Genomic DNA, 24,383 nt, shown 5'->3' with positions numbered 1-24,383 from the left:
TCGCGAGAGCGGGTGGCTGCAGCGAGTGGGAACGGCGGCAGATCTGAAGAGGCCAGCTGGTGCAGGGATAGAAGGTAAACAAAGAAGTAAAACAAAATCAGTGTGAAGTCACAGCCAAGCGGGCAAGTGATTAGCTGGTGGATTGGTGAGTATTTAATCTTTTTCTTTTTATTTCCTTAGCAGTAAGAAACCTCGTCATTGTTGCCAAATTAAATTAATTCAAGGGTTAAGTCATGGCAGGAGAGCCCAGACCAGTGTCATGCTCCTCCTGTGTTATGTGGGAAATCAGGGACGCTTCCAGTGTTCCTGACTACGATGTGTGCAGCAAGTGTATCCAGCTGCAGTTCCTGATAGACCGCATTGCAGCACTGGAGCTGCGCATGGACTCGCTCTGGAGCATCCGCGATGCTGCGGATGTCGTGAATAGCAGGTTTAGTGAGTTGGTCACACAGCAGGTAAAGGTTACTCAGGCAGATAGGGAACGGGTGACCATCAGGCAGAGCAATGGAAGGAAGGTCGTTCAGGGGCCCCCGCGGTCATCTCCCTCAAAAACAGATACACCGTTTTGGGTACTGTTGGGGGAGATGACTCATCAGGGGAAGGCAGCAGCAGCCAAGTTCATGGCACCATGGGTGGCTCTGCTGCACAGGAGGGCAGGAAAAAAAGTGGGAGAGCTACAGTGGTAGGGGATTCTATTGTAAGGGGAATAGATAGGCGTTTCTGCGGCCGCAATCGAGACTCCAGGATGGTATGTTGCCTCCCTGGTGCAAGAGTAAAGGATGTCTCGGAGCGGCTGCAGGGCATTTTGGAGGGGAAGGGGGAACAGTCAGTTGTCATGGTGCATATAGGTACCAACAATATAGGTAAAAAACTGGATATGGTCCTACAAGCTACATTTAGGGAGCTAGGAGTTAAATTAAAAAGTAGGACCTCAAAACATAGAAAACATAGAAAACATAGAAAATAGGTGCAGGAGTAGGCCATTCGGCCCTTCTAGCCTGCACCGCCATTCAATGAGTTCATGGCTGAACATTCAACTTCAGTACCCCATTCCTGCTTTCTCGCCATACCCCTTGATCCCCCTAGTAGTAAGGACCTCATCTAACTCCTTTTTGAATATATTTAGTGAATTGGCCTCAACAACTTTCTGTGGTAGAGAATTCCACAGGTTCACCACTCTCTGGGTGAAGAATTCCTCCGCATCTCGGTCCTAAATGGCTTACCCCTTATCCTTAGACTGTGACCTCTGGTTCTGGACTTCCCCAACATTGGGAACATTCTTCCTGCATCTAACCTGTCTAACCCCGTCAGAATTTTAAATGTTTCTATGAGGTCCCCTCTCATTCTTCTGAACTCCAGTGAATACAAGCCCAGTTGATCCAGTCTTTCTTGATAGGTCAGTCCCGCCATCCCGGGAATCAGTCTGGTGAACCTTCGCTGCACTCCCTCAATAGCAAGAATGTCCTTCCTCAGGTTAGGAGACCAAAACTGTACACAATACTCCAGGTGTGGCCTCACCAATGCCCTGTACAACTGTAGCAACACCTCCCTGCCCCTGTACTCAAATCCCCTTGCTATGAAGGCCAACATGCGATTTGCTTTCTTAACCGCCTGCTGCACCTGCATGCCAACCTTCAATGACTGATGTACCATGACACCCAGGTCTCTTTGCACCTCCCCTTTTCCTAATCTGTCACCATTCAGATAATAGTCTGTCTCTCTGTTTTTACCACCAAAGTGGATAACCTCACATTTATCCACATTATACTTCATCTGCCATGCATTTGCCCACTCACCTAACCTATCCAAGTCGCTCTGCAGCCTCACAGCATCCTCCTCGCAGCTCACACTGCCACCCAACTTAGTGTCATCCGCAAATTTGGAGATACTACATTTAATCCCCTCATCTAAATCATTAATGTACAGTGTAAACAGCTGGGGCCCCAGCACAGAACCTTGCGGTACCCCACTAGTCACTGCCTGCCATTCTGAAAAGTCCCCATTTACTCCTACTCTTTGCTTCCTGTCTGACAACCAGTTCTCAATCCATGTCAGTACACTACCCCCAATCCCATGTGCTCTAACTTTGCACATCAATCTCTTGTGTGGGACCTTGTCGAACGCCTTCTGAAAGTCCAAATATACCACATCAACTGGTTCTCCCTTATCCACTCTACTGGAAACATCCTCAAAAAATTCCAGAAGATTTGTCAAGCATGATTTCCCTTTCACAAACCCATGCTGACTTGGACCTATCATGTCACCTCTTTCCAAATGCACTGCTATGACATCCTTAATAATTGATTCCATCATTTTACCCACTACCGATGTCAGGCTGACCGGTCTATAATTCCCTGTTTTCTCTCTCCCTCCTTTTTTAAAAAGTGGGGTTACATTGGCTACCCTCCACTCCATAGGAACTGATCCAGAGTCAATGGAATGTTGGAAAATGACTGTCAACGCATCCACTATTTCCAAGGCCACCTCCTTAAGTACTCTGGGATGCAGTCCATCAGGCCCTGGGGATTTATCGGCCTTTAATCCCATCAATTTCCCCAACACAATTTCCCGACTAATAAGGATTTCCCTCAGTTCCTCCTCCTTACTAGACCTCCCGACCCCTTTTATAACCGGAAGGTTGTTCGTGTCCTCCTTCGTGAATACCGAACCAAAGTATTTGTTCAATTGGTCCGCCATTTCTTTGTTCCCCGTTATGACTTCCCCTGATTCTGACTGCAGGGGACCTACGTTTGTCTTTACTAACCTTTTTCTCTTTACATATCTATAGAAACTTTTGCAATCCGTCTTAATGTTCCCTGCAAGCTTCTTCTCATACTCCATTTTCCCTGCCCTAATCAAACCCTTTGTCCTCCTCTGCTGAGTTCTAAATTTCTCCCAGTCCCCAGGTTCGCTGCTATTTCTGGCCAATTTGTATGCCACTTCCTTGGCTTTAATACTATCCCTGATTTCCCTTGATAGCCACGGTTGAGCCACCTTCCCTTTTTTATTTTTATGCCAGACAGGAATGTACAATTGTTGTAGTTCATCCATGCGGTCTCTAAATGTCTGCCATTGCCCATCCACAGTCAACCCCTTAAGTATCATTCGCCAATCCATCCCAGCCAATTCACGCCTCATACCTTCAAAGTTAGCCTTCTTTAAGTTCTGGACCATGGTCTCTGAATTAACTGTTTCATTCTCCATCCCAATGCAGAATTCCACCATATTATGGTCACTCTTCCCCAAGGGGCCTCGCACAATGAGATTGCTAATTAATCCTCTCTCATTACTCAACACCCAGTCTAGGATGGCCTCCCCCCTGGTTGGTTCCTCGACATATTGGTCTAAAAAATCATCCCTTATGCACTCCAGAAAATCCTCCTCCACCGTATTGCTTCCAGTTTGGTTCGCCCAATCTATGTGCATATTAAAGTCACCCATTATAACTGCTGCACCTTTATTGCACGCACCCCTAATTTCCTGTTTGATGCCCTCCCCAACATCACTACTACTGTTTGGAGGTCTGTACACAACTCCCACTAACATTTTTTGCCCTTTGGTGTTCTGCAGCTCTACCCATATAGATTCCACATCATCCAAGCTAATGTCCTTCCTAACTATTGCCTTAATCTCCTCCTTAACCAGCAATGCTACCCCACCTCCTTTTCCTTTTATTCTATCCTTCCTGAATGTTGAATACCCCTGGATGTTGAGTCCCCAGCCCTGATCATCCTGGAGCCACGTCTCCGTAATCCCAATCACAATCATATTTGTTAACATCTATTTGCACAGTTAATTCATCCACCTTATTGCGGATACTCCTTGCATTAAGACACAAAGCCTTTAGGCTTGTTTTTTTAACACCCTCTGTCCTTTTAGAATTTTGCTGTACAATGGCCCTTTTTGCTCTTTGCCTTGGGTTTCTCTGCCCTCCACTTTTCCTCATCTCCTTTCTGTCTTTTGTTTTTGCCTCCTTTTTGTTTCCCTCTATCTCCCTGCATTGGTTCCCATCCCCCTGCCATATTAGTTTAACTCCTCCCCAACAGCACTAGCAAACACTCCCCCGAGGACATTGGTTCCGATTCTGCCCAGGTGCAGACCGTCCGGATTGTACTGGTCCCACCTCCCCCAGAACCGGTTCCAATGCCCCAGGAATTTGAATCCCTCCCTGCTGCACCATTGCTCAGGATTGCTACCAGTGCCACGTACTAGTCAGAGTAGAAATAGCAGGATAGTTAAGATGAATACATGGCTTGAGGAATGGTGCAAGAGAGAGGGATTCAAATTCCTGGGACACTGGAACCGGTTCTGGGGGAGGTGGGACCAGTACAAACCGGACGGTCTGCACCTGGGCAGGACTGGAACCAATGTGCGCTAGTGCTGTTGGGAAGGGTTTAAACTAATATGGCAGTGGGATGGGAATCTATGCAGGAAGACAGATGGAAGTAAAATGGGGGCAAAAGCAAAAGGTGGAAAGGAGATAAGGAAAGGTGGAGGGCAGAGAAATCAAAGGCAAAATCAAAAAGGGCCACATTACAACATAATTCTAAAAGGACAAAGAGAGTGTTAAAAAACCAAGCCTGAAGGCTCTGTGTCTCAATGCGAGGAGCATTCATAATAAGGTGGATGAATTAACTGTGCAGATAGCTGTTAATGGATATGATGTAATTGGGATTACGGAGACATGGTTCCAGGGTGACCAAGGCTGGGAACTCAAAATCCAGGGGTATTCAATATTCAGGAAGGATAGACAGAAAGGAAAAGGAGGTAGGGTAGCGTTGCTGGTTAAAGAGGAGATTAACGCAATAGTAAGGAGGGACATTCGCTTGGATGATGTCGAATCTGCATGGGTAGAGTTGCGGAATACCAAAGGGCAGAAAACGCTAGTGGGAGGTGTGTACAGAAACGGTGCTGGAGAGGTTGGGGACAGCATCAAACAGGAAATTAGGAATGCGTGCAATAGAGGTACAACAGTTATCATGGGTGACTTTAATCTACATATATATTGGGCTAACCAAACTGGTAGCAACACGGTGGAGGAGGATTTCCTGGAGTGTATAAGAATGGTTTTCCAGACCATATGTCGAGAAACCAACGAGAGAGCAGGCCATCCGAGACTGGGTCTTGTGTAATGAGAGAGGATTAATTAGCATCTTGTTGTGCGATGCCCCTTGGGGAAGAGTGACCATAATATGGTAGAATTCTTCATTAAGATGGAGTGTGACACAGTTAATTCAGAGACTAGGGTCCTGAACTTAAAGAAAGGTAACTTCAATGGAATGAGACATGGTTTGGCTGGGATAAACTGGTGAATGACACTTGAAGGGTTGGCGATGGATAGGCAATGGCAGACATTTAAAGATCACATGAATGAACTTCAACACTTATACATCCCTGTCTGGAGTAAAAATAAAACTGGGAAGATGGCTTAACCGTGGCTAACAAGGGAAATTAGGGATAATGTAGGCCAGAAAAAGCAGCAGGCGTGAGGGCTGGGAGAAGTTTAGAATTTAGCAGAGGAGGACAAAGGGTTTAATTCGGATGGGGAAAATAGAGTATGAGAGTAAGCTTGCAGGGAACATAAAAACTGACTGCAAAAGCTTCTATAGATATGTGAAGAGAAAACAATTAGTGAAGACAAATGCAGGTCGCTTGCAGTCAGAATCAGGTGAATTTATAATGGGGAACAAAGAAATGGCAGACCAGTTGAACAAATACTTTGTTTCAGTCTTCACTGAGGAAGACATAAATAACCTTCTGGAAATACTAGGGGTCCGAGGGTCTAGCGAGAAGGAGGAACTGAAGGAAATCCTTATTAGTCAAGAAATTGCGTTAGGGAAATTGATGGGATTGAAGGCCGATAAATCCCCAAGGCCTGATAGTCTGCATCCCAGAACACTTAAGGAAGTGGCCCTAGAAATAATGGCGCACTGATGGTCATTTTCCAACATTCTATGGACTCTGGACCAGTTCCTATGGATTGGAAGGTAGCTAATGTAACCCCACTATTTAAAAAGGAGGGAGAGCGAAAACAGGGAATTATAGACCGGTTAGCCTGACATCGGAAGTGGGGAAAATGTTGGAAGCAATTATTAAAGACACAATAGCAGCGCATTTGGAAAGCAGTGACAGGATCGGTCCAAGTCAGCATGGATTTATGAAAGGGAAATCATGCTTGACAAATCTAGAATTTTGTGAGGATGTAACAAGGATGGACATAGACATAGAAAATAGGTGCAGGAGTAGGCCATTCGACCCTTCGAGCCTGCACCACCATTCAATAAGATCATGGCTCATCATTCACCTCATTACCCCTTTCCTGCTTTCTCGCCATAGCCCTTGATCCCTTTAGCCGTAAGGGCCATATCTAACTCCCTCTTGAATATATCCAACGAACTGGCAGCAACAACTCTCTGCGGTAGAGAATTCCACAGATTAGCAACTCTCTGAGTGAAGACGTTTCTCCTCATCTCGGTCCTAAATGGCTTACCCCTTATCCTTAGACTGTGTCCCCTGGTTCTGGACTTCCCAAACATCGGGAACATTCTTCCTGCATTTATCCTGTCCAATCCCGTCAGAATTTTATATGTTTCATTGAGATCCCCTCTCATCCTTCTAAACTCCAGTGGATACAGGCCCAGTCTCTCCTCATATGTCAGTCCTGCCATCCCAGTAATCAGTCTGGTGAACCTTCGCTGCACTCCCTCAATAGCAAGAACGTCCCTCCTCAGATTAGGAGTCCAAAACTGAACACAATATTCCAGGTAAGGCCTCAGCAAGACGCTGTACAACTGCAGTAAGACCTCCCTGCTCCTATACTCAAATCCTCCAGCTATCAAGGCCAACATACCATTTGCCTTTTTCACCGCCTGCTGTACCTGCATGCCAACTTTCAATGACTGATGTATCATGACACCCAGGTCTCGTTGCACCTCTCCTTTTCCTAATCTGCTGCCATTCAGATAATATTCTGCCAACAAAGTGGATAACCTCACATTTATCCACATTATATTGCATCTGCCATGCATTTGCCCATTCACCTAACCTGTCCAAGTCACCCTGCAGCCTCTTAGCATCATCCTCACAGCTCACACCGCCATCCAGCTTAGTGTCATCTGCAAACTTGGAGATATTACACTCAATTCCTTCATTTAAATCATTGATGAATATTGTAAATAGCTGGAGTCCCAGCACTGAGCCCTGCGGCACCCCACTCGTCACTGCCTGACATTCTGAAAAGGATCCATTTATCCCGACTCTCTGCTTCCTGTCTGCCAACCAGTTCTCTATCCACGTCAGTACATTACCCACAATATCATGTGCTTTAATTTTGCACACCAATCTCTTGTGTGGGATCTTGTCTAAAGCCTTTTGAAAGTCCAAATATACCACATCCACTGGTTCTCCCTTGTCCACTGTACTAGTTAGATCCTCAAAAAATTCTAGATTTGTCAAGCTTGATTTCCCTTTCATAAATCCATGCTGACTTGGACCGATCCTGTTACTGCTTTTCAAATGCACTGCTATTTCATCTTTAATAATTGATACCAACATTTTCCCCACTATTGATGTCAGGCTAACTGGTCTATAATTACCCGTTTTCTCTCTGCCTTTTTAAAAAAGTGGTGTCACATTAGCTGTCCTCCAGTCCATAGGAACTGATCCAGAATCTATAGACTGTTGAAAAATGATCACCAATGCATCTACTATTTCTAGGGCCACTTCCTTGAGCACTCTGGGATGCAGACTATCAGGCCCTAAGGATTTATCGGCCTTCAATCCCATCAATTTCCATAGCACAATTTCTTGAATAAAGATTTCCTTCAGTTCCTCCTTCTCACTAGATCCTCGGTCCCCTAGTATTTCCAGAAGGTTATTTGTATCTTCCTCAGTGAAGACTGAACCAAAGTATTTGTTCAACTGGTCTGCCATTTCTTTGTTCCCCATTATAAATTCACCTGATTCTGACTGCAAGGGACCTACGCTTGTCTTCACTAATCTTTTTCTCTTCACATATCTACAGAAGCTTTTGCAGTCACTTTTTATGTTCCCAGCAAGCTTCCTCTCATGCTTTATTTTCCCCCTCCTAATTAAACCCTTTGCCCTCCTCTGCTGAATTCTAAATTTCTCCCAGTCCTCAGGTTTGCTGCTTTTTCTGGCCAACTTATATGCTTCTTCCTTGAATTTAACACTATCCTTAATTTCTCGTTAGCCACGGTTGAGCCACCTTCCCATTTATTTTTACTCCAGACAGGGATGTACAATTGTTGAAGTTCATCCATGTGATCTTTAAATGTTTGCCATTGCCTATCCACCATCAACCTTTTAAGTATCATTCGCCAGTCTATTCTAGCCAATTCACATCTCATACCATCGAATTTATCTTTCCTTAAGTTCAGGACCCTAGTCTCTGAATTAACTGTGTCACTCTCCATCTTAGAATTCTACCACATTATGGTCACTCTTCCCCAAGGGGTCTCGCACAACAAGATTACTAATTAGTCCTTTCTCATTACACATCACCCAGTCTAGGATGGCCAATCCTCTAGTTGGTTCCTCAACATATTCCTAGAAAACCATCCCCAATACACTCCGGGAAATCCTCCTCCACCATATTGCTACCAGTTTGGTCAGCCCAATCTACATGTGGATTAAAGTCGCCCATGATAACTGCTGTACCTTTATTGCACGCATCCCTAATTTCTTGTTTGATGCTGTCCCCAACCTCACTCCTACTGTTTGGTGGTCTGTACACAACTCCCACTAGCGTTTTCTGCCCTTTGGTATTCCGCAGGTCCACCCATACAGATTCCACATCCTCAAAGCTAATGTCCTTCCTTACTATTGCGTTAATTTCCTCTTTAACCAGCAATGCTACCCACCTCCTTTTCCTTTGTCTTTCCTTCCTGAATGTTGAATAACCCTGGATGTCGAGTTCCCAGCCTTGGTCACCCTGGAGCCATGTCTCCATGATGCCAATTATATCGTATTCGTTAATTGCTGCCTGCGCAATTCATTCGTCCATCTTATTATGAATACTCCTCGCATTGAGGGACAGAGCCTTCAGGCTTGTCTTTTTAACACACTTCGCCCCTTTAGAATTTTGCTATAATGTGGCTCTTTGATTTTTGGTATGGGTTTCTCTGCCCTCCACTTTTACTTTTCTTCTTTCTATCTTTTGTTTCTGCCCCTATTCTACTTCCCTCTGTCTCCCTGCATAGGTTCCCAAGGGAGAACCAGTGGATGTGGTGTATTTGGACTTTCAAAAGGCTTTTGACAAGGTCCCACAGAAGTGTGCAAAATTAAAGCACATGGTATTGGGGGTAATGTATTGATGTGGATAGAGAACTGGTTGGCAGACAGGAAGCGAAGAGTAGGAATAAACGGATCCTTTTCAGAATGTCAGGCAGTGACTAGTGGTGTACCGCAAGGTTCAGTGCTGGGCCCCCAGTTATTTACAAAATACATGAATGATTTGGACGAAGGAATTGAATGTAATATCTGCAAGTTTGCAGATGACACTAAGCTGGGTGGAGGTGTGAGCTGTGAGGAGGATGCTAAGAGGCTGTAGGGTGACTTGGACAGGTTAGGTGAGGGGGGAAATGCATGGCAGATGCAGTATAATGTGGAGCAATGTGAGGTTATCTACTTTGCTGGCAAAAACATGGATGAAGAATATTATCTGAATGGTGACAGATTAGGAAAAGGGGTGGTGCAACGAGACCCGAGTGTCATGGTACATCAGTCATTGAAAGTTGGCATGCAGGTACAGCAGGCAGTGAAGGTGGCAAATGGCATATTGGCCTTCATAGCGAGAGGTTTTGAGTATAGAAGGGAGGTTTTGCTGCAGTTGTAGGGGGCCTTGAATATTGTGTACAGTTTTGGTCTCCTAATCTGACGAAGGACATTCTTGCTATTAAGGGAGTGCAGCGACGGTTCACCAGACTGATTCCCGGGATGGCAGGACTGACATATGAAGACTGGATTGTCTAGGCTTATATTCACTGGAATTTAGAAGGATGAGAGGGGATCTCAAAGAAACATATAAAATTCTGGAAGGATTGGACAGGTTAGATGCATGAAGAATGTTGGGGAAGTCCAGAACCAGGGGTCACAGTCTAAGGATAAGGGGTAAGCTATTTAGGACCGAGATAAGGAGAAACTTCTTCACTCAGAGAATTGTGAACCTGTGCAATTCTCTACCACAGAAAGTTGTTGAGGTCAGTTTGTTAGATATATTCAAAAGGGAGTTAGATGTGGCCCTTACGGCTAAAGAGATCAGGGGGTATGGAGAGAAGGCAGGAGTGGGTACTGAAGTTGCATGATCAGCCATGATCATATTGAATGGTGGTGCAGGCTCAAAGGGCCAAATGGCCTACTCCTGCACCTATTTTCTATGTTTCTATGACACAAAAGGATAGCATTTCAAACGGACCCTCTTTTCTAGTTCTGACAAAAAAAGATCTCCAACCAACACGATCACTCGTCTTTCCTCTTTACAGATGCTGACACATCTGTTGTGCACTTTCAGTATTTTCTGTTTCACATCAGATTCCTGGCATCCGCGATTTTTATACAAGTCATCGGGCACCGATGAATAAAATCTCTCGATCCTGCCCCTGGGCAGCGCATGACCACCAAAAGTAACTGCTACATTTTTAAGATGCTGAATACACCTCTTCTCTGCAGCAGTAAAGGTTCACTGCTTGTTTTGTGCATCCTCAACATATTTTCCTTGGACAAAATTAGTAACAGCATCTAAAAAAAAAAAGGTTGTGCTGGTCAGGGCACCAACGTTCATAAGAGCAGAATTTGCTGGAGCGGGGTATCTTGTGGAGTTAAACCTTCCCTCCTCCCTCCCCTCCCCTCCCTCCCTCCAAAAACTTTCAGCAAATTGCTTGACATGCGAGCCGACAACAGCGGGTACAGGAGCAACGGGGCATTACATAGGATTACACAGGATATATGGCAAACAAACAGGCCATTCGGCCCATGCCGGCGTTTATGCTCCACTCGAGCCTCTTCCTGTCTTTACTCATCTAAATCTATCAGCATTACCCTCTATTCCCTTCTCCCTCATATGCTTGTCTAGCCTCCCCTTAAATGCATCTATACTATTTGCCTCAACCACTCACTGTGGCAGCAAGTTCCACATTCTCACCACTCTCTGGGTAAAGAAGTTTCTTCTGAATTCCCTATTGGATTTCCCGGTGACTATCTTAAATTGATGGCCTCTAATTATGCTCTTCCCCACAAATAGAAACATTGGGCTAGAAACTGCCCTCCGCCCCAAACTGGGCGGATAATTTGAATTAAATGAATATTTTCTGCACGTATCCATGGGGCGGAGAATAGAGTGAAATTGCTCTCTTTTTCTGAGAGTTTGTTGCGTAGTGTTTGGGGCGGCTGTGGGGCGGAAGTGCGTCGGGAGCCGGGCGGTAGGCTTCATCAGCGTCGCGCTAAGACGTAGTAAAGTCCCTCTCCTTCAGTTAAAGCTCTGCAGCCACTTTAGTGGTTGTCCACTGGGCCACAGGGGAGGGCTTCGGCCGAGCCAGCAGTCCGGCACCCAAGCCTGTCGACGGCCCAGCTGAACCCGTAGCCGCCATTAAAATAAAATGGCAGCTGCAACGGTGCGTCTTCCCCTTTAAGGGCGGGCGCGCCGCCCAGCCACTGGCAGCTTCCTGCTAGGAAAAGCTGTCGGAGGCACCGAGCGACGGCGGCTCTGCTCCCATGGGGCAATTTCTCTCGTGGGCAGTAAAGGGGCCGTGGCCAGGTGGTAAGGGGTTGGCGCGTGCCCGACGGGGCGGGAATACGGGGCACGGCGGAAACCGGATTCCACTGCCCCCGACCTGGGGGCAATCTCAGATGGGTCGGACCAGTCGCCTGCCCCTGGTTGGAAAGGCCTTACCATCCCATTACTGCCTCTTAGAGACGGTAATGGAGCTTAAAGAGGGGGCAGTTTAGGCCCCATTCTCTCTGTATCCACTCTATTAAAACTTTTCATAATTTTAAAGACCTCTATTAGGTCACCACTCAGCCTTCTCTTTTGAAGAGAAAAGAGACCCAGCCTGTTCATCCTTTCCCGATATGTATACATTGGCATTTCCGGTATCATCCTTGTAAATCTTCCCTGCACCCTCTCCAATGCCTTTATATCCTTTTTATAATATGGCGACCAGAACTGTACGTAGTACTCCAAGTGTGGTCTAACCAAGGTTCTGTTATGTCTTTAGATGCTCTGATAATGACTCCACGAGGCAATGTATTGTACTTGAACTGTAGTGACCTTAGTCCATTTAATATAACTCCAGAGTGGATCACACATGCCTTTTATACTAAGCCTGGCACACCTGTACAGGTAACCTACAAGTTTCCCACTGCAGTGCCCTCTGGTGGCACACCTTAGTGACCATACAACTGGTGTACAAGTTTCCCATAGTAGTGCCCTATGGTGGCACATCAAATGTAATAGTACAAGCAGTAAACATGTTTGGATACATGACAGGTTCAATGCAGGTTGAGCATAACTTCCCTACTTTTCAATTCTATAGCTCTAGCAATAAACCCTAATGCTTGGTTTGCTTTTTTTAAGACCTTGTTAACCTGTGTGACAATGTTTAGCAATTTGTGTATTTGTACTCAGAGATCCCTTAGTTCCTCTACCCCACCTAGACGCACACCCTCCATCATCATCATCATCATCATAGGCAGTCCCTTGAACGAAGATGACTTGCTTCCACATCAAAAGGGATGAGTTCACAGATGTTTCAATGAAGGACCCAATGTTCCAGTCCTGAACTCCATTTGAAGGGTGGAAGATGCCTGTGCGTGGATTTTTTTTAACGTGTGGTGGCCGTTGCACATCAGCCACCACACGGGCTTGACAGACCTAGGCCTTTATCCAGTGGCAAGGGTTAACCAGGACGACAAATAACAAGTAACCACCCCTATTCTTCCTCCCAAAATGTAATTATAGGATTACACTTGTAACAGCACATCAGTCGGGTAAAACTAACCTGTCTCACGCCGGTCTAATCCCAGCTCACGTTCCCTATTAGTGGGTGAACAATCCAACGCTTAATTAATTAGCATCCAAAATCCAGAGTTCCTGAATCTGTAATGTTCGGAAATCCGGACACCCCGCCAAACCGCTTAACGTCGCGAGCCGGGCCCAGGGAAAATCCAAAAATCAAAAACTCACAGGAATGAAAAAACAAAAACTCCAACCCACCTCTTCTTCCAGGTCTTCATACCCACAGGCTCCTGGGTCCGCAACGCAGGTCACCGCCACCGCCCCCCCCCCCCCCCACCCCCCACCGGGCGTCTTCCCTCGGCCAGAACACGGGCGCACCAAAACTGCAAAGCGCGGCAATTGCCGCACCCCCAGCCTTGCCTGCCGACGGTCCGCCTAAAACCGCTGGCACAAGACCCCGGTGAAACTCTGCAAACGGCACGTCCCTTCTCTACAAGGGGATGATCCAATTTTCCTTTCCCCTCCTTCTGCCTCTCTGGTCACAATGCTCCACACAATTCCTGCATTGTTTATTCTTTCACCTTTCCCACTATTTACTTCCAGAATTAAATCCAAAACAGTGCCAATTCATCGTACTGCTCCGACTGAAACTGGGAGTTAACTGGCCCAGTCCTGGAAGCAGAAGCAATTGCTGCCGATTTTCCACACTATTTTTTTTTGCGGGGGGGGTTACTTGTGCTGTGAGTAAAAAATTTTGATTGAAGTATCGCTGTTTATTTCCATCAAACGGCCATCTGAAAGCCGGACACGCACACTGCAGCTCCTCAAACCAGCCGAACCCTGCCGTCCCCTAAATTAAACCGCGCAAATCGGGAGCTGTGATCGGATCGCAACGCCCCATGACCCCAAACGGAGTCGGAAAGACGTTCCAAAATCCGGAAATACCTGGAATCCGGAATGGCCTCGGTCCCAAGGTTTCCGGATTTTGGACGCTCCACCTGTACCTCACATTTATCTGTGTTCAACTTCATTTGCCAATTATATGCCCATTCTGCAAGTTTATTAATGTTCTTCTGTAATTTGTCACAGTCCTCCTCAGTATTGACTATCCCCCCCAATTTGGTGTCATCCGCAAATTTAGAAATTGTGTTTTTGATTCAAATCTAAATCATTACTATAAATTGTGAACAAGTGGTCCCAGCACTGATTCTTGTGGAATATCGTTACCCGGCTTCTGCCCGTGAATAGCCTTTTACCCCAACTCTCTGCTTTATATCCATCCATGTCCACTGACTCTGCATTCACTGACCTTGTTCATCAGACTATTATGGAGTACCTTATCAAAGGCCTTTTGAAAATCTAGATAAATTACATTTACTGAATTACCTTGTCTACTCTGTCTGTTACCTCTTCAAAAAATTCAATGAGGTTGGTTAAGTAAGACTTTCCCTTATGAAATCCATGCTGACTATTCATTTTTATATTTCTGGTTTCTACATGTTTTTTTTCTCCTTCAGTAGGGATTCCATTAGTTTTCCTAAATGCATCACTTTGCACTTTTCTGAGTTAAATTTCACCCATCACCTGTCCGCCCATTCCACCAGCCTGTCTATGTCCTCTTGAAGTCTATCACTATCCTCCTCACTGTTCACTATACTTCCAAGTTTTGCGTCATCTGCAAGTTTTGAAATTGTGCCCTGTACACCCAAGTCCAAATCACTAATATATATCAAGAAAAGCAGTGGTCCTAGTACCGACCCCTGGGGAACATCACTGTATGCCTTCATCCAGTCTGAAAAACAACCGTTCACCACTACTCACTGTTTCCTGTCACTTGGCCAATTTCATATCCAGGCTGCCACTGTCTCTTTTATTCCATGGGCTTCAACTTTGCTGGCAAGCCTATTATGTGGCACTTTATCAAATGCCTTTTGGAAATCCATGTACACCACATCAACCTCATTGCCCTCATCAACCCTCTCTGTTACCTCATCAAAAAACTGGATCAAGTTGGCTAAACACGATTCGCCTTTAACAACTCTATGCTGGCTTTTCTTAATTAATCCACACTTGTCCAAGTGACTGTTAATTTTATCCCTGATTATTGTTTCTAAAAGTTTCCCCACTACTGAGGTTAAACTGACTGGTCTGTAGTTGCTGGCTTTATCCTTGCACCCTTTTTTGAACAAGGTTGTAACATTTGCAATTCTCCATTCCTCTTGCCTGCATCCAAGGAGGACTGGAAGATTATGGCCAGTACCTCTGCAATTTCCACCGTTACCTCGCTCAGCATCCTAGGATGCATCCCAACTGGTCTTGGTGACTTATCTACTTTAAGTACAGCTAGCCTTTCTAGTATCTCCTCTTTATCAGGTTTTATCCCATCCAGTATCTCAATTACCTCCTCTTTCACAATGACTTTGGCAGCATCTTCCTCCTTGGTAAACAGATTAAAAAGTACACATTTAGTACCTCAGCCATGCCCTCTGCCTCCATGCGTAGGTCTCTAGGTCTTTTTTGGTCCCTAAACGATCCCAACCCCTCCTACTACCCGTTTACTATTTATATGCCTATAGAAGACTTTTGGATTCCCTTTGATGTTAGCTGCCAGTTTATTCTCATACTTTCTCTTCGCCCCACTTTTTCACTTGCCTTCTGAACTTTCTATATTCAGCCTGGTTCTCTCATATATTCTCAATCTGTCTTATGTGCTCTTTTTCTGCTTCATCTTACCCCCCATCTCTTTCATCATCCAGGGAGCTCTGGCTTTGGTTGCCCTACCTTTCCCCCTGGTGGGATTGTACCTCGACTGGACCTGAACCATCTCTTCACAGACAGCCCATTGTTCGGTTACAGTTTTGCTTGCTAAGACCTCTGAGAACTTGAAAGGGCGTTTGGCGAATGCAACACCTTTCGCCCTGCAATGTCAGACATGTGGTAATGCACTGCAGTGAATCTAAACACCCACGCGTCACATTGCAGGGAAAGCGCTGAAAGTTTACAAAAACCACAGAGCAGGCAAAACAAATCTTTTGCTTTCTTAGATACACAGTTCAAAACATCGATAGGAACAAATTAACTCAGTAAAGGAATGCAAGAAGGGAGCCACTTTTAGTATTTGTTTCACCATTAAATGGCATCCTCAAAATAAGGGAAAATATTAATAATTACCTGAGGTCCCTTAGGTCGTCCTTAAATACCTGAAGAAACCAAATAAAACTTTGATCAGAAACTATGTTCTTCAATTTACATCAAACCAACAGTATTTACCTAGGGATGCTGCAGAATTATATATAAACACACACACACGATCCTAATACTGATAATGATGAGCATTTTCACAAGCTGTACAATTCAGCTAGTCTGCATTTGTTTAACCCAATGATATGACGAACCTGAAAAACCTCAATACACTTGCTGTAATTACAGGCTTTTACAGAATTTCCCCATTACCATCACTTGCTTCATATTTTCTGGCCACGATAATCAGCAAGCTCCCATATATACAATGCAGCTGGAGGTGCTGAGTGTGCGGGACTGGATTTTAACCCACTGTTATCTAGACCGACAGTGCAAGCTCCAACTCACCTCTTGTTTGAGGGACGACTGTGGCAGCCGCAGAGCTTCGCTGAGCAGCGTGTACATGCCTGCCAGGATGCAACTTAGTTGCTCCTCGGATAGGCTCTTCGTCTCGGCGATGCTCCTCACAGACTCTGTGGAGTCTTTTCCTTCCAGCGAGTTCACGACCGCTACGGGAGACAAGCATGCTTACTACAATACGATTTTATTTTAATAAAATTGTCTCTTTCAATAAAATTTTGTCCGTAAGCATTAATTTCCCCAACGGTTTAAAAACCACTTGATTTCTCACACATTCATGTTAACACCATGCTGAATGCACTATACAACCTGCCCCACTAAAACACAGGGAAGCAACAAGCATCTTCAATAATAATAGTTTTTTGTTCCACTCCATTCCAGAAAGTTGTATTTCAAGATTTTTAAAAAAAACTAAGTTTTGCATTTATATAGCGCCTTTCACAACCACTGGACATCCCAAAGTGCTTTACAGCCAATTTAGCACTTTTGAAATGTAGTCATTGATGAATGTGGAAAACACGGCAGCCAATTTGTGCACAGCATGCTCCCATAAACAGCAATGTGATAATGACCAGATAATCTGTTTTTGTTATGTTGACTGAGGGATAAATATTGGCCAGGACACCGGGAATAACTCCCCTGCTGCTCTTCGAAATAGTGCCATGGGATCTTTTAACTCCATCCGAGAGCACAGATGGGGCCTCGGTTTAACGTCTCATTTGAAAGATGGCATCTCCGACAGTGCAGCACTCCTGCCTGGAGTATCAGCCTAGATTTTTATGCTCAAGTCTCTGGTGTGAGACTTGAACCCACAACCTTCTGACTCCACAGCCAAGAGGCCCCGTCTGCTCGCTCAGGTGGATGTAAAAGATCCCACGGCACTATTTCGAAGAGCAAAAGAGTTCTCCCCGGTGTCCTGGCCAATATTTATCCCTCAATCAACATAACAAAAGCAGATTATCTGGTCATTATCAAATTGCTGTTTGTGGAAGCTTGCTGTGCGCAAAATTGGCTGCTGTGTTTCCCACATTACAACAGTGACTGACTACACTCAAAGTACTTCATTGGCTGTAAGGCGCTTTGGGACGTCCAGTGATCGTGAAAGGTGTTATACAAATGTACATCTTTCTTTCTTTTCAAATGCATCAACGATGACATGCAGCCAATGCAGTGAAAGCTGTAAATTACAGACACCTTAAGGACCCACATTAGCTGTCCGTTTTTTCCAAAATGGTCAGTGTACGTACTTTAAACATTCCCAGTAGAATTTTCCGCATCCATAGCGGCAGAGAAAGGCTCGCGCAAGCATTCAATCCTGGAGACAGAGCAGTTTCCCTGCCGCTATGGATGCTGGGTAAAGAGCTCGCCAATCCACAAAAGCCATTCCTTTCACAAAACCCCGCTGCCGCCTCGCATGTACTCCGATTCCACGAGAAGCCGGAGCAGGTGAGGGGGACAGAAAGGAAGCGAGCTACAAGGGGAAGAGTCAGTGATCCCGACCCAGTGGAAGTTCCAAATACCGCAGCTTTGCAACAGGCTGCATTCCACGTGTTAAGTTGTAAAAGAGTTTGGTGCATTGAAGGCTGCCCGTAGTTTGTAATTTGCGAGTGTCCGTGGTTTCAGAGTGCCTCCAATGCTCCCTGTAAGCTCAGGGAACCCGCAAAGCTGGCTCTTCAATGTAAAAAACTGCACACAGTACTTTGAATGGCCTGCGCAGCCCCATAAAGGGCCGTACAGGGCTAAAAATAAATACAGAGAACATTGAGTGCCTCTTGTACATTTTACCATGGAAGTTCTTTGAGTCTCTCAATAACTGTCCATTTTTGCAGATGTCCATTTATACAGGTTTCACTGTATATAACTATCGATCTGAAATCTTTTAAAAAGGCAAGAAAAAAATAATTTGACACCCATTTGTTTTGACACATCACAATCCCAGGCTATAAATGTCAATACTTACCTTTGAGTATTTTTCTGAAGATTTCTTTGTCCAAGTCCTTCAGCTGTTTCACCATCAAGTCAACCTCCAACGGCATCCTGGCTCCAAGGAAGCAACTTCTGTGGGACATGCTAAAGCAAACAAAATCACACTGAATGAGACCACCTTCTATGAATCAGTTAGCCAGAATGAGATAGGAACATCGGAACGGGAGTAGGCCATTCAGCCCCTCAAGCCTGTTCTGACATTCAATTAGATTATGGCTGATCTGTATATTAACTCCATCTACCTGCTTTGGTAATGTAATCCTTAATAACATTGCCTAACATCAATCACAGTTTTGATATTTCAATCGACTCCCAGCCTCAAGCTTTTTGTTGGATAAGAGTTCGATTTTCACGATCCTTTGTGTAAAGAAGTGCCTCCTGACATCACCCCTGAACAGCCTAGCTCTGATTTTAAGGTTATGTCCCTTTGTTCTGGACTCCCCTCAACCCCAAGAAAAGGGGCCCGAAATTCAGCCTCCCGACAAAGTCTGTTACCACCAGAAAGCGGCGGCCACATGGCAGTGTCAAATGGCCGCCACTCGCAAAACTCCCCCCGGTGGTTTTTCTGGCAGTCCTCACTTCCGCCCCACTGCTGCTGAACTCTCCGAAGTGCGTCATCAAAGCGCGCACCGCCCATGTCCCGCCCCGCAAGCAAAATTCACCATAGAAAATCTTCCGGCCTCCGCTCGGTGCCCCCCCGATAGTTTTTTCTGTCGTTGCACTGTGTTTGTAGTGTGTGTAAAATGGCAGTGAGGCCTCCATTAAAGGGGAGGGCGCACTGCCGCGGCAACCACCTTATTTTTTTTTGTTGGCCAACTGCCAGGTCGGCCCGACAATTATGCCCCCGGGTTCAGCCGGGCCGCCAAGAAGCAACATGGCATCCCCTATTAGGTGCCAGGCCGCTGGCCCGGCCGAAACCCTCTCTGGTGGCCCAGTGGACCCAACTTAAAAAGCTGCAGAGCTCGCAGCAGCCCTCCCCTTTAACTGAAGGGGAGAAATGTGTTGACGGGCCAGCGCGATGACATCACCAGCCCGGCGCTGATGACTGACAGCGATGGACACGCCGCTGTCCCTACTTCCACCCCTCTTATGACGGACACGCCATTCCCACCCCCACTATGACCGACTTCTCAAAAGAAAACGACAAAGAGCTGAATTTCGTAAGATGGGCCGCTGAAAACACAAGAAAAACGGTAGGTGCCACGCGTTTCCGGCGGGGGGGTGAATTTCGGCCCCATGGTTTCTCTCTATCCCACCCCATCAACTCCTTTTGCCCATCCCAAGTTGCTGTTGAGAAGGTGGTGGTGAGCCGCCTTCTTGAATCACTGTAGTACATGACTGCTCCCACAGTGCTGTTAGGGAGGGAGTTCCAGGATTTTGACCCAGCGACGATGAAGGAAGGGCAATATATTTCCCAAGTCAAGATGGAGAGAGACTTTGGGAGGGGAACCTGGAGGTGATGGCGCTCCCAGGCAATTGCTGCCCATGGCTTTTGAGTCATTGAGTGAACGGTCGTAAAATTAGGATTGGTCCATATCCGTTTAATTGTTCATGTGATGCCAACAGGATTGAATTCTACATACAACACTGTAGAGTTTCCACTTTGGGCGCAATCTGGAGCCAAGAGTATCTCGGTCTCCAGTGACAGAACTAAAGCTGCAGATCCTATTAATGACACAGGCCAGTTGGTAAATCATCAGAAACATCCCGACTTGGCTATCGAAGCAGAGTCTGCCATCACCAGACATACCCTCTTGCGTCACGTTGACTCTGAAGAGACTCTATTGTTACGGCCCCTTCAAAAGGACTATCATTACTAGTTGGTCATTGGACGACTGACAATTTCAGTCCTAAGCAGATTAACAGTTTGTAGGAATTTCTCACGAACAGGGTGATGATTCATAGAAATTTACAGCACGAAGTGTCCGTGCCAGCCGACCAAGAGCTATCCCAGCCTAATCCCACTTTCCAGCTCTTGGTCCGTAGCCCTGTAATTTATTTTCCTTCAGATACTTATCCAACTCCCTTTTGAAAACCATAATTGAATCTGCCTCCACCACCCTTTCAGGCAGTGCATTCCAGATCCTAACCACTCGCTGCGTTAAAAAAGTTTTTCCTCATGTCGCCTTTGGCAGAAAAACCAACTACCTTAAATCTGTGCTCTCTGGTTCTCGACTCTTCCGCCGATGGGGACAGTTTCTCTTTGTCTACTCTGTCCAGACCCCTCATGATTTTGAACATCTCTATCAAATCTCCTCTCAACCTTCTCCGCTCTAAGGAGAACAACCCCAGCTTCTCCAGTCTATCCACGTAACTGAAGTCCCTCATCCCTGGAATCATTCTCGTCAATCTTTTCTGCACCCTCTCTAAGGCCTTCACATTCTTCCTAAAGTGCGGTGCCCAGAATAGGACACAGTACTCTAGTTGAGGCCGAACCAGTGTTTTATACAGGTTCATCTTAACTTCCTTGCTTGTGTACTCTATGCCTCTATTTACAAAGCCCAGGATCTCTGTTTAACTGCTTTCTCAATCCGCCCTGCCACCTTCAGCGATTTGTGCACATATATCCCCAGGTCTCTCTGTTCATGCATCCACTTTAGAATTGCACTCTTTAGTTTATATTACCTCTCCTCGTTCTTCCTACCAAAATGTATCACTTCGCACTTTTCTGCATAAAATTACATCTGCCACGTATCCGCACATTCCACCAGCCTGTCTATGTCTTAAAGTCTATCCCTATCCTCCTCACTGTTCACTACGCTTCCAAGTTTTGTGTCATCTGCAAATTTTGAAATTGCGCCCTGTACACCCAAGTCCAAGTCATTAATATACATCAAGAAAAGCAGTGGTCCTATTATCGACCCCTAGGGAACACCACTGTATACCTTCCTTCAGTCCGAAAAACAACCGTTCACCACTACTCTGTTTCCGATCACTTAGCCAATTCTGTAATCATGCTGACATTGACCCACTTATTCCACGAGCTTCAACTTTGCTGGCAAGTCTTTTATGTGGCACTTTATCAAACGTCTTTTAGAAGTCCACGTACATATCAACCGCATTGCCCTCATCAATCCTTACTTGCTCTCTGCTGCCCGCAAAAAAAAATAACTGAATTGACAGAGCAGGCAAAGGGGCTCAATGGCCTCCTCCTGTTCCCATATTCCTACAACATCCGAGACATCCTGAAGTCTTTACTTTTCTTTCTCTCTTTACTTGAGGCAATTTGCATCTTCACACCAATTTTAACGCGACAAATTTTAAAAGTCTTAAAAGTCTTGCACTTATATAGCATCCTGACACGCTTTTACAGCCAATGAAGTACTTTTGAAGTGTTGTCAATGTTGTAACCCAGGAATGTCAATTTGCACACAGCAAGCTCCCACAAACAGCATTGTAATAATGACCAGATCATCTGTTTTTTTTTAAAAAGTAATGCTGAGGGATAAATATTGGCCAGAACACCAGGGAGAACTCCACTGCTCTTCTTCAAAATAATGCATGCGATCTTTTATGTCCACCTAAGATAGCAGACGGGACCTCGGTTTAACATCTCATCAGAAAGATGGCACCTCCGACAGTGCAGTGCTCCCTCAGCACTGCACTGGAGTGTCAGCCTAGATATTTGTGCTCAAGTTTCTGGAGTGGGACTTGAACCAACAGTATAGGAGGTGGGTGGGGTGGCTTGACCCATCCACCTCCACGGAGGTGTGTGGGGGGCCTGACCCATCCACCTCCATGGCACGAACCTGGTATTGCAGTACTTCCAGGAACGGTGCAGTGGCTCTAGGCCTTTTGGCTAAGAGCATTGGCGCAGAGTGATCCTTGATGTGTGCAAGGTGACCTCTGGCGTTTGTGATTTGACAAAGAATTGGAACGATTGGCTACGAATTTCAAAAAAAAAAAAAATCTGACTCAGAAATTGCTACCCACTGAGCCACAGCTGACACTTACTCTTGTTGTAAAGCCAGAAGCACTTTCCTCCCCACAATTTCTAAATACAGAAGGTCAAAGGGCTGCCATTTAGTAGCAGTCCCAGACTCTCGAAGACCTAGGGTGATCATCTACAAGTTATAAGTCAGGAGTGTGATGGAATACTCTCCACTTGCCTGGATGAGTACAGCTCCAACAACACTGAAGAAGCTCAGCACCATCCAGGACAAAGCAGCCCACTTGATTGGCACCCCATCCACCACCTTAAACATTCACTCCCTCCACCACCAGCACACCGTGGCTGTCGAATGCACCATTGCAGCAACTCGCCAAGGCTTCTTTGACAGCACCGCACTAATCCACGACCTCTACCACTAGAAGGACAAGGGCAGCAAGCGCATGAGAGCATCATTACCTGCAAGTTCCCTCTAAGTTACACACCATCCTCACTTAAATATATCGCCATTCCTTCATCGTCGCTGGGTCAAAATCCTGGAACTCCCTCCCTAACAGCACTGTGGGAGTACCTTCAGCACACGGACTGCAGCGGTTCAAGGCGGTGGCGCACCATCACCTTCTCAAGGGCAATTAGGGATGGACAAGATATGCCAGCCATGGCAGTGACGCCCAAATACCAAGAGCGAGTAAAAAAAAAACTATAAGTAGAAAAAGCAGGTCAGGCAGAATCTGTGGCGAGAGAAACAAGAGTTAACATTTCAGGTCGATGACCTTTCATCAGACTGTGCTCTGGAGAGGGTAAGAGGCCAGAGGGAGGGGTCCAGGTAGAAAGAGAAATCATAAGCCAGAAGAGTTTGCTAGGGGTGGGGAACTCCTGGCCAAAGAAGTGGGTGCAGAGACGAAGGCGGCGGAAAAAGAGTTCAGCGTGGCGCCGAGCTCGAAATTCATTGCAAGTTGGGGGGCATAAGGGGACGGAGCAGAGTCCCGGTGCTCGGGGTCAGAGAGGGGATGGTGAAAACATGGCAAAGGAGGGGGCGAGATTGGAAGAAGGGATGGGGGGAGGGGTTCAGATGAAAGTGAAGGGGAAGAAGGTGTCAGAGGGGCATTGGAGTCCAAGAGTTGGTGAAGCTTTTTTTGCCATTTTTGAAATCTAAATGGTTTCGTTCATAATAAAAAAAATCCCTGGTCCACCATGGTCCCCCCCCCCGGACACCATGGCAACCTGGTCGCCCCCTCCCCAGTGCACCATGGCAACCTGGTTCCCCCCCAGGACACCATGGCAACCACTGCACCAGGAAGATTCACGGCTCAGCACACCCCGAGTCACCTACTTGCCCGGCCCTCCGTCGCCGCTCTCTGCCTGCCGCAGCTCACTTCCGCCCCGCTACTGACCTCACTTCCGCTCGCCGCTCCCTGCCCGCACCAGCTCACTTCCGCCCCGCTGCTGATCTCACTTCCGCCCCCACCCCGCGGCTCTCACCTCACTGCCACTGCCGCTCACCAGCCGCAAGGGCGGCAGCAGAGAGCAGACCCGCAGGCCCACTCCCCTGCCCCAAACCCCTGGGGGACAGCAGCACCGTTGGAATCATTAATGCAAGAATAATGATTAAATACACACATTGGGGAATAGAAGAGTTTCAGTGATTTCCTGGTAATTTTAATGCATAGTCAAAATAACCTTCCCCCACAGTTACTGAAAAAAAGAACGACTTGTATTTCTATAGCGCCTTTCACGGCCACCGGACATCCCAAACACTTTACAGCCAACGAAATACTTTTTGAAGTGCAGTCACTGTTGTAATGTAGGAAACGCAGCAGCCAATTTGCGCACAGCAAGCTCCCACAAACAACAATGTGATAATGACCAGATAATCTGAGTTTTTTTAGTTCTGTTGGTTGAGAGGTAAATATTAGCCCCAGGACACCAGGGATA

General features: G+C 46.1%; 1 protein-coding gene across 3 annotated transcripts in view; it reads right to left on the bottom strand.

Moving 5' to 3' along the window:
• The window catches only part of commd5 (COMM domain containing 5), a 55,251-nt gene extending 31,395 nt beyond the window's left edge, over positions 1 to 23,856 (bottom strand). The window contains exons 1-5 of one of the 3 annotated variants that reach the window (XM_070882872.1): positions 23,782 to 23,796; positions 22,908 to 23,179; positions 18,534 to 18,643; positions 16,562 to 16,722; positions 16,145 to 16,173 (exon numbers count right to left, since the gene is read on the bottom strand). In XM_070882872.1, the coding sequence (XP_070738973.1) occupies positions 16,145 to 16,173; positions 16,562 to 16,722; positions 18,534 to 18,643; positions 22,908 to 22,936 (329 nt within the window). In that variant the 5' untranslated portion in view covers positions 22,937 to 23,179; positions 23,782 to 23,796. Of the gene's footprint in view, positions 1 to 16,144; positions 16,174 to 16,561; positions 16,723 to 18,533; positions 18,644 to 22,907; positions 23,538 to 23,781 lie in introns of those variants that run through there. The other 2 variants (XM_070882873.1, XM_070882871.1) reach the window with 2 other exon arrangements.
• Between the last annotated feature and the right edge of the window lie 527 nt (positions 23,857 to 24,383).

The sequence above is a fragment of the Pristiophorus japonicus genome, chromosome 6 (genome assembly GCF_044704955.1).
Source record: "Pristiophorus japonicus isolate sPriJap1 chromosome 6, sPriJap1.hap1, whole genome shotgun sequence".
NCBI lineage: Eukaryota > Metazoa > Chordata > Chondrichthyes > Pristiophoridae > Pristiophorus > Pristiophorus japonicus.
This window is presented reverse-complemented; position numbering and strand designations above follow the sequence as displayed.